This window comes from Scleropages formosus, chromosome 6 (genome assembly GCF_900964775.1).
Source record: "Scleropages formosus chromosome 6, fSclFor1.1, whole genome shotgun sequence".
NCBI classification, from domain to species: Eukaryota; Metazoa; Chordata; class Actinopteri; order Osteoglossiformes; family Osteoglossidae; genus Scleropages; species Scleropages formosus.
Window position 1 is genome coordinate 5464978 of NC_041811.1, and position 14753 is coordinate 5479730.

Here is a 14753-nt window from a genome sequence, read left to right on the forward strand (position 1 = left end):
GGTGACTCACGTTGACTATTATTTACCCATTTATCCAGTAGTTGTGTGTTTTAAATCAGTTAGGATAAGTATTTCACTAGGCTCTTTATTTAATTGGTCTATATTGACCTTTCTCATTGACAGTAGACACATTCTTAGACAAAATACTTTTGACTCCTTCCCAGTTAAAGCAGCAAAGTATTTTTTAATATGTCAGTTCAGGGCAAATACTTTGGTCAAGAGTACATGCATTTAGATTTAATGCCTTTCTCAAAAGGAACTTGCATTTATTTACCCATTTAAAACAGCAGGGTAAGTACATTGATCAAGGGTACTACAGCAGGAGGTGAGATGCAGCTGAAAGGCAACAGCACTCCCTTGTCTACTGCCCCCTACATTATTAACACATCGGGTCTAAGAGGTTTTGGATTGTTAGGAAAATGGCACAGTGAAGAAAAGGCAATGAAAAATAAACTGGAAAATGTTTATCTTCAAAAAACCAACAACTCAACAGTTTGTAACATGAGGGACCATGTTATATGTATACTTTTTGTGTTCAATGGCAACCATCTCTTGATGTTCTGAAAACAAACGAACAATACTTTGGAGTCATCCTTGTCTGTTTCACTGCTGATACGTGCAGACTTTAGTCAGCTGTACCCCATATGTGACAGCACTCCCCCACTGCATCATTGTTGGCATCTTGCCAAGTGATTCTATACTGTGTGTTTTTCCTTGACCCTCTGTGTACCTACAGCAGTGTGAGGAAGCTGGTGAAGCTGAGTGCTGTTCAGTTCATGCTGAATAACCACACGGTAAGAAAGAAATGAAGCTGAATTCAGACACTGGCCACTGGTCAAGTACGTTGCCATACATTAAATCCATTGTATGAATGAATGAATAATTGAGAACGGCATTGATCCAGAAGGAAATGGCATAAGTGTACATCCATAAGGAAATTGACTTCTAAGGGTCATGCAAATTCGTATGATTTTTCTATTTAAATTTATGTTGGGAGACTTGGTCATCTTGTTTTATTTTCCCTCTCCCAACAGAGTGAGCACTTTTCCTTCCTAGGCGTGAACAATCAGTCTAACTTGAGCGACATGCGATGCCGGACCACCTTCTACACAGCACTGGGCCGACTACTCATGGTGGACCTGGGTGAGGGTCCAAGTCCAGGTTCTTGCATTTGAGCATCACCCGACTATTTCTGGGAATTCAGCGTGTTTGCCCTTTTCCTAACATTCTTTCTGTGTGTTTGCGCGCACATGCAGGAGAAGACGAGGACCAGTTTGAGCAATTCATGCTGCCCTTGACAGCTGCTTTTGAAGCGGTTGCTCAAATGTTCAGCACCAACACCTTTAATGAGCAAGAGGCCAAGGTAAATGTGCATATTGCATGTTTGTTCTTTCCTGGAGTCGCAGTGATGAGGGCAGTAGTGTTTCCAAATCTGCAGACTTTAGGGTTTGCAAGTTTTTTTTGTACACGCATCCATATGATGGGCCAATCAGAAAAGATATGTGCTCCAGTGTAACCTTGAAACCAGGAAAAATGGCAGAGTTCTGTGTCAGTTTGTTCCGCGGTGGATTTGTTTCAAAACTTTTCATTTGTCCCCTCTTTCAGAGGACATTGGTGGGCCTGGTGCGAGACCTACGGGGTATTGCCTTTGCCTTCAATGCCAAGACCAGCTTCATGATGCTTTTTGACTGGATGTATCCTCCCACTCTTATAGTGAAGCTGAAACATTGGTCTGTCCAGCTGTCACTCCGCCTACTTTCTCATGGTCCACCAAAATGATTAGTCTATTTGCTGTCACTCTCCTCACTCTTTGGTCAGTCCAGATGCTGCTGCTCCCACTGTCTCGTGATGAAGCAAATGATTAGTCTCCTCGCTCTCTCTCCCCCTCCAACTTTTACTGGTGCTATATGATTGCTATATTGGTTTCGCATGGCCCATTTAGCTCCTGCTTCTCTCCTTAACTGCATAGTTACCCCACCTACATGCCCATCCTGCAAAGGGCAGTTGAGCTGTGGTACCACGTTCCTGCCTGCACCACGCCAGTGCTCAAGCTCATGGCAGAATTGGTCCACAACAGGTACCTGCCATGCCACCACCCAAGTCTTAACACTGAGACAGCATTTGTGGTCACTGTTGTTACTTAGTCGGGCTTTGTCGCTGCAGAGTGATATTCTGATTGAAGTGTGAACTACATTTCATGACCAGTTGCATGTTGGGTAGCTGAGGTTCCTCTAGAATGAACTTACATCCTGAAACTTTCACTTGCAGTGTGTAAAAATGTGTATAGCACTAATAATAAAATGCAGGCAAACTTTAAAACAGACACTCCTTTTTTATGTCTGTCCTCTACAGGTCACAGAGGCTGCAGTTTGACGTCTCATCACCCAACGGCATCTTGCTGTTTCGAGAAACTAGCAAGATGATGACAACCTATGGTAGGTTAGCTAAAGCCCTGAGCTTGTGGTTGGCAAAACAGTTCCTAATGTCTGAAGAAAAATTCTACATTTTTTGAACAAAGAAAGGGAATTGATTTAATTAATGTGAGGGTGGAAAAAAGGTGTGCTATGTCTTACTAAATGATACAATAATATAAAGGATCAAGGTTTTAATTTTTGAAGATAAATGGAAAATGTATTTTACTTCCTCCCCCCCCCCCCCCCCTCCCCACTGTAATGGAGTGGGGAAAAAAATGTGTATTTGCCCAAATAGGTGGCAGTAAAGAGACCAGAAAAAAGGAGTGTTGCACAATCTTAAACTCACTTCCACAGTGTTTAACACTCCTATCTAGCTGTTCTTGGGTGTCAGTGACAACAAGGTGACAGATGTTGCATGTGTTCATGGGATTAATCAGTTATCAGCTGGCATCGAATTTGAGTTTCTGGAAGCAATATTTTTATATTTACTCAGTTTTCACATGGCTTCAGCTTAGAGATATTGAATTACTTTTCTCAGTATCGGAGAACTATAAAACTTGATGCCTTTATTTACTAGTTTTCATTACTAGCCTTGTTTCAGTAGAGTGAATTTCAAGTTACAAATTCTGAGCAGATTTCTAGTCCTTGTTTGTAAGATTCAGGAGCCACTGAATTATCTAAGGTACTATGGCACTATTATGCAAGGCCTCCTCGGGGGTGGTTACAGCTGAATACACCATCTTTCTGTTTCCTTTTTTTGACAGGAAACCGCATTCTCACGCTAGGGGAAGTACCCAAGGACCAGGTGTACGCGCTCAAGCTCAAAGGGATCTCAATCTGCTTCTCAATGCTGAAGGCTGTGCTTAGCGGCAACTACGTCAACTTTGGTGTCTTCCGGCTGTATGGTGACGATGCACTGGACAACGCCCTGCAGACCTTCATCAAGTTGCTGCTCTCAATCCCACACAGTGACCTGCTGGTAAGTGTGACCAACTCGCAGAGGCCATGGTCTGTTATCTACTCCATTCCCAGCTATAAGTCAGTCTTTAACCTTGGTTCTGTTGCTCACAGGACTACCCAAAACTGAGCCAGTCATACTACTCCCTGCTGGAGGTTCTCACCCAGGACCATATGAACTTTATAGCCAGCCTGGAGCCCCACGTCATCATGTACATTCTGTCATCTATCTCGGAAGGCCTCACAGCACTCGGTAATTGCTCAGCTTGATCAAGTCTCACCCCATGCTGTCAGTCGATCTCACAGAAGCTGACTCGTCCCTCAGTTTGATGTGTTGGTGCCACACTTGACTGAAAGAAGTAATGAAATCAATGTCAGTGTAGCTACAAATCATCTAATGTAGCTAACCAACAAACTATTCCTTCATTCTTTGATAAAAAGCAAAACAAGACAACTTATTTCATAACATAAAACAAGTAAATTTTGTCTAATGCACAATGTTTAATGTAACTTACATTTATTCATTTATCTGACATTTGTCTCCAAAGCAACTGGGGCAGCCTAGCATCCAGCATTAAGGTCCTTACACTGATTTGTACAGCTGGGTATTTCTTACTGTACCAGTTTAACCTGCTGGCTAAATTTATATATTTAACACTACATCTGCACAGTTTCTTACAGACATGTTGGAATTTTATGTGGCTCTCAAAAGATGTTTTTATTTTTTATTTTATTAATATCTATAAAAAGGAGTCCCACCCATTTGTGTATATGTGCATTTGTTCATCTGTGTTTTGTGGCTTAGCACTAGCTCACCCCATCTCCCTCCTCCAGACACCATGGTGTGCACAGGATGCTGCTCTAGCCTGGACCACATCGTAACCTACCTGTTCAAGCAGCTGTCACGCAGCACCAAGAAGCGGCCTGCACCCATGGCCCAGGAAAGCGATCGCTTCCTGCACATCATGCAACAGCACCCTGAGATGATCCAGCAGGTGGCACCATGCTCCGCTGCCCGCTCATCATGCCTCTCTTTGCCTGCTTCAGCTTAATAGACAACACATCTAAGCAGAATATACCTGTTTTCTAGCTTTTTGTCCACAATGCTGCAGAAACACTACTTTTACTTCTGCTGGAAATTCACTCGCATGCATACAAGTTTGCTGCAACCAATCGAGCACAGGAAACTATTTAAAAAAAAGAATAAATAAATAAAAATTCTCACTCGCTATCATTAACCACTTGCCCAAGTCAGGTTGTGGGGGGTCCAAAGCCTATCTAGGATACACTATGGATGGGACATCAGTCCATCAAAGGCAGTGTAGGGTCAGTTCATCTAAAACATGTCTTTGGAATGTGAGAGGAAACCACAGCATCTGGAGGAAACTCTGCAAACCCAGAAAACATACAGGATGAGTGGGGATCAAACCCATGTTCAGTTGCACAACTCATGTGCTGAGACACACCAATAGTAATGAATGAAAATGACAAATTCATATCACTGTAGTACGCTGGTGATAAATGCAGTGCTTAAAGGCTGCAGCACGTGATAATCGGAACTAATGGTAAACTTTAAAAAGCATCTTTAGGCTTTGTTGCTACATTTTGGTACATTTCAATTAATCATTTTTCAAAAATTGTTTCTTTTCAGATGCTGTCCACCGTGCTAAATATAATCATTTTTGAAGACTGCAGGAACCAATGGTCAATGTCCAGGCCATTGCTAGGCTTGATCTTGCTAAATGAGAAGGTAACACCCATAATCACCACACTGGCATGGACTGGATCTCCCTTGGAAAATTATTTTTTTTTCCCCCCCTTCAGTTAGTGTCTGATTAACGTTTCTGTATGAAGTAACATCTTTCAATCTCTGCACCTCACTCAGTATTTCGCTGACCTGAGGAACAGCATTGTGAACAGCCAGCCTCCAGAAAAGCAGCAGGCCATGCACTTGTGCTTTGAGAACTTAATGGAGGGTATTGAGCGCAACCTACTCACCAAAAACAGAGACAGGTACCATCCTTTATGGCTTTGCTTCATTATCTAATGAGCAAGGTTTCTTTAATGTTATCTGTACTTTTACTGTGAGAACATTTAGCAAAGCAAAAGTAGAGCTTGTGTCTGACTTGAAGGATGCGAACCAGCAGCATGGTCAAGTAGCTGCCTATAGAAGAACATTTATTTATTTATTTATTTGGCAGATGCTTTTCTCCAAAGGAACTTCCAACAAACTCTATGTAGTGTAATCAGTCCACACACACACACACACATCTTATTCACCAAGGTGACTTACACTGGAAGATACACTACTTACAATAGGTCACTCATCCATACATCAGTGAAACACACTCTGTGTCACTCACACACTATGGGGGAACCTGAACAGCATGTCTTTGGACTATGGGAGGAAACTGGAGCACCCAGAGGAAACCCACACAGACATGGGGAGAACATGCAAACTCCACACAGACTGAGTGGGGATTGAAACCATCTCCTCTCGCACCACCCAGGTGCTGTGAGACAGCAGTGCAACTTGCTGTGTTACCATGCTGCCCCAAGTGACATTCAAATAGCAAATACATAGACAATTATAGCAGAGGGTGTTGGACTTATGGATGCTGGGAGATATTCAGTAGCTAGTAGTAGGGACAGAGGGAACTTGGTACTTCACGCTGGAGCCAAAACTGAGAACTTTTGGTTTTGGTCTTTTTGGGCCGTGGGACCAGTGAGTGGCCAAAGGTGGTGGCGTACAGTGCTCTTGTTGCAGTGTAACGAATGATCAGGTGCCGTAAGGGATGGGAGAAACCGGCAAACTGCTTCCAGTTGGCTGGACATTGCCTCATACCTATATTTAGACCAGATTTGTCAGGCCTCTGGTTCTCCTCCCATTGCAGGTTTACACAGAATCTCTCAGTATTCAGAAGAGAAGTTAATGACTCCATGAAGAATTCCACTTACGGGATGAACAGCAACGACATGATGAGCTGACATTCCACAGAGCGCCGGGCCACGCCCTCAACCGCCGCCTGCCCCCGTCTCACTGGGACACGCCCTTACAAGCCCTGCCACGGCTTCGCCCTGCCCCCAAGGCCTGGATGCCAGGGGAACACACTCACACAGGCCTGCATCTCCAGCCTCTCTGTCCCTAAGCCCCCCTGCCTTCTGCACTCCACCCATCCCCTGCCCTGCCCCTTCCTTTTATATATATCTATAAATATATACATATATATTTTATCGCCAGTTTGTAGAGGTCACTGATCTGACCAATTGGGGCTCGAAGTCCAAAGAGAGAAGGCTTTTGGGGTGTATGGGTGACTTGTGGAAACTCCGTAAAGGGGAAGGGTCCTTCATGAGAGAGAGAAGGAAAGAGAGAGAGTGTGTGTGTGTGTGTGTGTGTGTGTGTGTGTGTGTGTGTGTGTGTGTGGGAGGGGTTAGGAGAGGGAGGGAGGGAGTGAGGGCGCTGGTAACCGTATTACTCTGCTTCTGCCTGCCTTGTATAAAAACAGCGGAAAAGGAAAAAAACAAGTGTACATTTTTTCATAACATTTTGAACAATGTTTATATTAATTCAATTTAAAAAACGGAAAAAAATGTGTGATTGGAATTTTTACAATCCAGTAAGTCAGTGCAGCCGTGCGGGTCTGTCTGCATCAGGAGTACTAGGCGAGCTGTTTGGGGTTTCGACTTGTGGCTGAGGCAGTGGGTGGGGTGCAGTGTGGTGCGGTGGAGAGATTGTACCTGTCTAACCTGTTGTATATTTTCCTGTTACCTTTGTAACAACCCGGCCGTGGAAGAATTTGTAAATAAATCCTGGCACCCGTTGACGGATGAGGAACGGGTCCATTGGTCAGTGGATGGTCTGCCCTTTCCATGACTGAGGTTTGCAGGAATGACCTTTGACCTCACCCAGCCTTTGGCATCCCTTACCCTCCCCTCCCAGAGCACTGTGCTTTCAAAACAGGACTTTGCTTTGGGTTCTCCAAGTGTGTTCTGAGAACCAATCAGGCTGGATGCTGAATTGGTTCAATGCGTGGCGCTGTTCTATGTTAGGGCTACCTGGGTCCAGTGCAGTAACACACATGCATAAACACACACCTAAAACCATAGGGTTTTAATTAATCTTTTGTGAAATTTGATCTGGTTGGGGGAGAATTAGATTGTAGTCACATCATTCTCGAAAAGCTTCACAAGCGGTTAACCGAATCTGTTTTGGGCAGCAAGCTGTGACATGGCATTTGGGTAGTTAAGACTAAGGGATGTAGTCACGTACAGGTAAACAAACACCCGGTACGACGTTGCCCAAGCCAGACTCAAAGTCAGCTCCTGGCAATCACCCTGAACCCCCTATTTATCCATACCTTTGAAGGAACCCACTTCTATTTTTTAAAGCGGAGAGAAATTATGCATCAAAATATGGTAGGTCTAAGATGAAAAAAGCATTTAATGAGAAAATTGAGAGTGGAATATATTAGCAACTTGTGCTCTTCTCAACAGACGTTGCTGCTAATTGTTTGTGACGAACTAGCTCATCTCTAACCATTTTGAACACTCATGATTTTGCATTTGAGTTTGTTCCTTTCCCTCAGTTTCCTGATGTGAATGTGTCCTTTCAGCAACTGTGTGTTGGGTCCATAGAGTGATAAGGTAACTGGTTGAACTGTTTGGATGTCTGCTACATATAGTGTAAGCATTGTGACTGCAAAATAAACGTCATTGGTTTGTACTAATGTGGACTCCAGAGTTTGCTTTCTACTGTGACCGAGTGTAGCAGATGGTGACAAATGCTTCAGTTTAGACAATGTGGCATGGCTTCACAGCCACATTACTGCGTTTAGAAGTTGTGTTCCCTTGAATGAAGCCCCAAAATCCCATTTCCCACATTTTTTCAACCCTGATCCTGCATAGCCACTTTTTTGCAGCTGATTTATGCTTGAGCTAGTAAAAGGTGATTAAAAATGCTAAGGAATAATATCCAAGGAATAATTGTCAAAGATTAGTGTCAACTAATCTTTTGAGTTGGGTAACATACTTTGATTTTTAGGTAATCAATTTATTCCCCTGTGGTCCATTTTGTATCAGGACAGATCCAAATGTGTTATAATTGGTTTCATGCAACTTAAAAACCTGTAGTGGATTCTCTGCTTATAAATGAATGCACTGATGAAAGGGGTGGAGGAATTTTTCCTTGAGGTCTCACCTCCAGAAACTGTTCCATTTGATAACATGAGTTATGGCAGAAAAATCCTCATCTAAAAGCTTGCTTGCCAAGTTGGGACTGTGGACATGCTGAGTAAACAAGCATTATGTGTGACATACTTGAGAAACCATTTTATTATGCTGAAATTTGGCTTAATTACTGTATAACAAGGATTTTTTTCCATGTGGCACTCTACCTACACATCTAGCTTAATGTTTGAATCAACAGAGTTAAGGGTAAAGTTGAGTAGATCAAATCCGAGTGGGAGTGTTCTAGGACAGGTTTTGAATACCCTGCCAAAAGCTTTTTTTTTTCCCGTTTCATTGCAACTGCATAGTATCAGGTTAATTTCAGCTCAGACTATCCCAGTAAAAGGTTCAAATGCACATTTTAATTGGTGATACAATCCAGTTAAGTCATCCCTCTGTCTTAGATGCAAAAACAGCTATGTCAAACTTAAAATGAGAACAACGAGGACAAGGACCCTTGAAGAATGTGTCATATATATATATATATATGTCCATATTAACTATACCACTCCCATGGGGGGGGAATGGGGGGTGAAATGGCATTAGAACTGTTACCATAATAAAACTCAAGTGTAAAGAACTTCCCCCAGATCCTAAACAGATGTGCTGTGGTGCAAAGGTAATGTCCAAAAGAGTGCCATATGCACAGAGGTCCTGTGAACAGACATCATGGTCATTAGCTCTGCACATCCCTCATGGAATGTCTGTTGGCACTGAAGATGATGCTGTTGTATCCCTCTCTGTTCCTGGCAATCTCGATGGCAAAAAACTGAATCCTGGTGGCTGGAAGAATGAGCATAAGCCAGGAATTACTCATTTGTGACCATTTGCCCTTAAGGTGAATTTAAAAGTGATTTTAATATTTTATAAATTTTAATACTTAAAAAGGAAAAATGTGTTTCCGTGCCATAGAAGGCTTGCACAACTTTTTCCATTAAACATGCAAAATTTCTGCTTTTTAAAAAAAAAAATCTAATTGAAAACCAAATCCAGAAGATCAAAAATGCCAAATAACATGGCAGCTGGGGATGTAATTACTGCTAATGTCCACAATCCCACTACTGAGCCATTCATTCATAGACCATTTGGAGGAAATCGGTAATGTTGCCTTTCAAGGAAATTATGCATTTTATGATTTTAGTAGATTAAGTTTTAAAAAGCCTTACCTGTTTCCTTGAAAAATTTTTTCTTTTGGACTTTTTAGGCTTTTGTGTCTTGGACTGCTGATTAAGTGCCACAAGGTCCAAGAAGCTAACTCCCCCTCCCACCCCTAAACTGTGTAATTGTGATGTTGGCACCACTTACCGAATAGTGTGTTTTCCTCTGTGTAGTCCTTCTCGCAGTCCAGCCGTAGCAGTGTCCCGTAGTTGAAGTCCTCCACAATACCTTCAAACTGATTGCAGAATGGCCTCCATTTCTTAAAAATAAAACATCTTTGAAGTTGCAAGAGCCAAACCACAAAAACAGTCTGAACGCTTCACTTTTCCATGTTACCTCCTTTGCCTCTGCTGATTTCAGATCCTCTGGATCCAGGACCTGGATTCTGAGGTCAGGGAAGCTCTCTCTGAAAGCTGTATAGATCTTATCATCAGCTTTCGTCAGTTTCAGAAACTTTGGATCCACCGAAGAGATCAGCTGTACGTGAAGAAAAAAGTAACAGGCTAAAAAGTTCAACTGCATCATGTACTGCACCTGGGTATTGCCATCACAGTAAAAGCAACAGACTCAGTATTGCTCTTTTTCCACGCTATTTTACTGTGCAAAAAATAAAGCACTATAATCATTTTTAAAATTGTAAATGAAAGAAATACAAAAACACTTTGACAGAGGACTTCCAATTTCATGCATTATGTTATTTTTACACTCCTCCGTGAACCGCCACCTTATCGTGGTGGAGGGGTTTGAGTGCCTGAATGAGTCCAGGAGCTATGTTGTCTGGGGCTACATGCCCCTGGTAGGGTCTCCCATGGCAGACAGGTCCTGGATGACAGACGAGACAAAGCACGGTTCAAAAACCCCTTATGAAGGAAAAATGAAGGCGTCCGTTTACCCCGCCCGGTATGGGGTCACCGGGGCCCCACCCTGGAGCCAGGCCTGGGGGGGGGGCTCGCATGCGAGCGCCTGGTGGCCAGGTCTATGCCCACGGGGCCTGGCCGGGCTCAGCCCGAAGCCATGACGTGGAGCCGCTCTTCGGTGGGCTCACCACCTGCCGGAGAAACCGTAAGGGGCCGGTGCGTTGTGATTTGGGCGGTGGTCGGGGCCGAGTGCCCGGCCGACCCAAACCTCGGGCGCCAACTCTGGTTTTTGGGACTTGGAATGTCACCTCACTGGCGGGGAAGGAGCCTGAGCTGGTGCGGGAAGTTGAGAGATACCGTCTAGATATAGTCGGGCTCACTTCCACCCACAGCTTGGGTTCTGGAACCACTCTACTCGATCGAGGGTGGACTCTCCACTATTCTGGCATTGCCCAAGGTGAGAGGCGGCGGGCTGGTGTGGGCTTATTAATAGCCCCCCAGTTCAGCCGCCATGTGTTGGAGTCTACCCCGGTGAATGAGAGGGTCATCTCCCTACGCCTTCAGGTCAGGGAACGGTCTCTCACTGTCGTTTATGCTTATGCGCCTAGCGGCAGTGTAGAGTACCCGGCCTTTTTAGAGTCCCTGGGGGGCGTGCTGGAAAGCGCTCCCACTGGGGACTCTGTCGTTCTACTGGGGGACTTTAACGCCCACGTGGGCAGCGACAGTGATACCTGGAGGGGCGTGATTGGGAGGAACGGCCTCCCTGATCTGAACCCGAGCGGTGAGTTGTTATTGGATTTCTGTGCTAGTCGCGGTTTATCCATAACGAACACCATGTTCATGCATAAGGGTGTCCACCAGTGCACTTGGCACCAGGACACCCTAGGTCGGAGGTCGATGATCGACTTTGTAGTCATTTCTTCTGACCTTCGGCCATATGTCTTGGACACTCGGGTGAAGAGAGGGGCTGAGCTGTCAACTGATCACCACCTGGTGGTGAGTTGGATTCGATGGAGGAGGAAAAAGCTGGACAGACCTGGCAGGCCCAAACGCATAGTGAGGGTCTGTTGGGAACGTTTGGCGGAGGCCCCTGTCAGAGAGGTCTTCAACTCCCACCTCCGACAGAGCTTCAACCAGGTCCCGAGGGAGGTGGGGGACATTGAGTCCGAATGGACTATGTTCCGCTCCTCCATTGTCGGGGCGGCGGTTCGGAGCTGCGGCCATAAGGTCTCCGGTGCCTGTCGCGGCGGCAATCCCCGAACACGGTGGTGGACACCGGAAGTAAGGGATGCCGTCAAGCTGAAGAAGGAGTTCTATTGGGCCTGGCTGGCTCATGGGACTCCTGAAGCAGCTGACAGGTACCGACGGGCCAAACGGAGCGCGGCTCTGGCAGTCGCCGCGGCAAAAACTCGGGCTTGGGAGGAGTTCGGCGAGGCCATGGAGGAAGACTTTCAGTCGGCCTCAAAGAGATTCTGGCAAACCGTCCGGCGACTCAGAGGGGGGAAGCGGTGTTCCACAAACACTGTTTACAGTGGAAGTGGTGCGCTGCTGACCTCAGCTGAGGATGTTCTCGGGCGGTGGAAGGAGTACTTTGAGGATCTCCTCAATCCCTCCGACACGCCTTCCGTAGAGGAAGCTGAGGCTGGGGACTCAGAGGGGGACTCGTCCATTACCCTGGCTGAAGTTGCTGAGGTAGTCAAAAAACTCCTCGGTGGCAAGGCTCCGGGGGTGGATGAGATCCGCCCCGAGTTTCTCAAGTCTCTGGATGTTGTGGGGCTGTCTTGGCTGACACGCCTCTGCAGCATCGCGTGGAGTTCGGGAACGGTGCCTCTGGACTGGCAGACCGGGGTGGTGGTCCCTCTTTTTAAGAAGGGGAACCGGAGATTGTGTTCCAACTACAGGGGGATCACACTCCTTAGCCTCCCTGGGAAAGTCTATGCCAGGGTACTGGAAAGGAGAATCCGACCGATAGTCGAACCTCGGATTCAGGAGGAGTAATGCGGTTTTCGCCCTGGCCATGGAACACTGGACCAGCTCTATACCCTCACTAGGGTGCTGGAGGGTTCGTGGGAGTTTGCCCAACCAATCCATATGTGTTTTGTGGACCTGGAGAAGGCATTCGACCGTGTCCCTCGTGGCATACTGTGGGGGGTACTTCGGGATTATGGGGTTCGGGGCTCGTTGCTATGGGCTGTTCGTTCCCTGTATGACCGGAGTAGGAGCTTGGTTCGCATTGCCGGCAGTAAGTCAGACCTGTTCCCGGTGCATGTTGGACTCCGCCAGGGCTGCCCTTTGTCACCGATTCTGTTCATTATCTTTATGGACAGAATTTCTAGGCGCAGTCAGGGAACGGAGGGTGTCTGTTTTGGTGGCCGCAAGATCTCGTCTCTGCTTTTTGCGGACGATGTGGTCCTGTTGGCTTCATCAAGTCAAGACTTGCAGCGTGCACTGGAGAGATTTGCAGCCGAGTGCGAAGCGGCGGGGATGAGAATCAGCACCTCCAAATCCGAGGCCATGGTTCTCAGTCGGCAAACGGTGGATTGCCCCCTCCAGGTTAGGGGGGAGTTGCTCCCTCAAGTGGAGGAGTTTAAGTATCTCGGGGTCTTGTTCACGAGTGAGGGAAAAATGGAGCGGCAGGTTGACAGGCGGAGCGGTGCGGCGTCCGCAGTAATGCGGTCATTGTACCGGTCTGTTGTGGTGAAGAGGGAGCTGAGTCGTAAGGCGAAGCTCTCAATTTACCGGTCGATCTACGTTCCTACCCTCACCTATGGTCATGAACTCTGGATCATGACCGAAAGAATGAGATTGTGGATACAAGCGGCAGAAATGAGTTTCCTCCGCAGAGTGGCTGGGCGCACCCTTAGGGATAGGGTGAGGAGCTCAGTCACCCGGGAGGAGCTCGGAGTAGAGCCGCTGCTCCTCCGCATCGAGAGGAGCCAGTTGAGGTGGCTCGGGCATCTGTTCCGGATGCCTCCTGGACGCCTCCCTGGGGAGGTGCTCCGGGCTTGTCCCACTGGGAGGAGGCCTCGGGGCAGACCCAGGACACGTTGGAGAGACTATGTCTTCCGGCTGGCCTGGGAACGCCTTGGGGTTCCCCCAGAGGAACTGGAGGAGGTGTGCGGGGAGAGGGAAGTCTGGAGTACTCTGCTCGGACTGCTGCCCCCGCGACCCGGCCCCGGATAAAAGCGGAGGAAGATGGATGGATGGATGGATGTTATTTTTACAATAACAGTGTAGTATGGTTGGCTGGACTTACATTGAAGTAAATCTCAGCGTGCTGGTAGGCTTTCATTGCCCACATCATCTCCAGCTGAGGCTGCAGGGAAAACACATTTATAACCCCAACTAAGACACTGCACTTAACAGAAGGCGTTATGGCCATATATTCATTGTATTAGCTAAAACATAATGGATGTTTCTGAGCAGACATATATAAAGTGATTAGTGTGTAAATGCCAAGATATTGCACGGTGGGAATCCCGCGCCCCTCCCCCCTCCGAGAAACCTACGTTGTGCGCCGGTTAAACTCACGTCATTTCCATACGCTTCCGCCGGCAGGGAGAGCGCGTGCGCCGCAGCCATGGCCCCATCTGCCCCCTACAATAACACACGTGCGTTGCGGTTTCCTCATAATTCATGCGTCTACGCTTTCTGAGCGTCTCCAAGAAAATTAGTGGCCGCAACTGAGTAGCCAATCATTAAAAGACTCATCTTAATTGGTTACATGTATATGCTGAGGAAAAAAAATGACATTTCTATAGGTAAAGACAACAGAAAAGCCAGACAGCAGCTGTGTGTTGGCGAAGTAACTAGCCATCATTCAATACTAGGTGGACGTATAAAAATGGATTTCAAAATTCATTACAAACTACATAACCAAAATACGAGTTTCTGGAACGTTAACATATACAGCCCTAAACTGGTGTCCGGTAACTTAGAGAGATCTCTCACCAGAGAAGCGAGTCCACTTTCCGACGCCATGACCGTCTGTGCCGTCCCACCTCCACCACTACGCTATTTGCGTTACTGTACGCCAGTTGCGGCCTCCGTGCGCGACAAACTTCCTTCTGGTAGCTCTCGGGCTACGTTTTCCAGGTGCGCATGCGCAGTTATTCCGTCTGTGGGGAACGCGCACAAGTCT

At 46.4% G+C, this 14753-nt stretch overlaps 2 protein-coding genes across 3 annotated transcripts in view; one reads left to right on the top strand and one right to left on the bottom strand.

Annotated features, from left to right (window-relative positions):
• xpo7 (exportin 7) overlaps positions 1 to 8098 on the top strand; it is a 30097-nt gene extending 21999 nt beyond the window's left edge. The window contains exons 17-28 of one of the 2 annotated variants that reach the window (XM_018732950.2): positions 731 to 794; positions 1035 to 1161; positions 1257 to 1363; positions 1606 to 1694; positions 1970 to 2077; positions 2353 to 2435; positions 3179 to 3393; positions 3486 to 3624; positions 4206 to 4366; positions 5023 to 5121; positions 5257 to 5384; positions 6266 to 8098. In XM_018732950.2, the coding sequence (XP_018588466.1) occupies positions 731 to 794; positions 1035 to 1161; positions 1257 to 1363; positions 1606 to 1694; positions 1970 to 2077; positions 2353 to 2435; positions 3179 to 3393; positions 3486 to 3624; positions 4206 to 4366; positions 5023 to 5121; positions 5257 to 5384; positions 6266 to 6359 (1414 nt within the window). In that variant the 3' untranslated portion in view covers positions 6360 to 8098. The remainder of the gene's footprint in view (positions 1 to 730; positions 795 to 1034; positions 1162 to 1256; positions 1364 to 1605; positions 1695 to 1969; positions 2078 to 2352; positions 2436 to 3178; positions 3394 to 3485; positions 3625 to 4205; positions 4367 to 5022; positions 5122 to 5256; positions 5385 to 6265) is intronic. The other variant, XM_018732951.2, reaches the window with a different exon arrangement.
• Positions 8099 to 9086: 988 nt separating this feature from the next.
• pbdc1 (polysaccharide biosynthesis domain containing 1) lies at positions 9087 to 14657 on the bottom strand. Its single transcript, XM_029252874.1, has 6 exons — positions 14564 to 14657; positions 14144 to 14209; positions 13869 to 13928; positions 10092 to 10232; positions 9903 to 10014; positions 9087 to 9380 (listed from the first exon to the last, which is right to left on the bottom strand). The coding sequence occupies exons 1-6, from the start codon at positions 14591 to 14593 to the stop codon at positions 9274 to 9276; spliced, it is 516 nt and encodes a 171-aa protein (XP_029108707.1). The 5' UTR covers positions 14594 to 14657; the 3' UTR covers positions 9087 to 9273.
• Between the last annotated feature and the right edge of the window lie 96 nt (positions 14658 to 14753).

What these genes read in the sequence shown, in the direction of transcription:
- pbdc1 (XM_029252874.1), bottom strand. Translation starts at nt 14,593, where the DNA reads ATGGCGTCGGAAAGTGGACTCGCTTCTCTG. An exon ending in CGGAAGCGTATGGAAATGAC is followed by an intron (nt 13,929 to 14,143) that starts GTGAGTTTAACC and finishes TTTTCCCTGCAG; the next exon opens with CCTCAGCTGGAGATGATGTG. An exon ending in AATCAGCAGAGGCAAAGGAG is followed by an intron (nt 10,015 to 10,091) that starts GTAACATGGAAA and finishes TTTATTTTTAAG; the next exon opens with AAATGGAGGCCATTCTGCAA.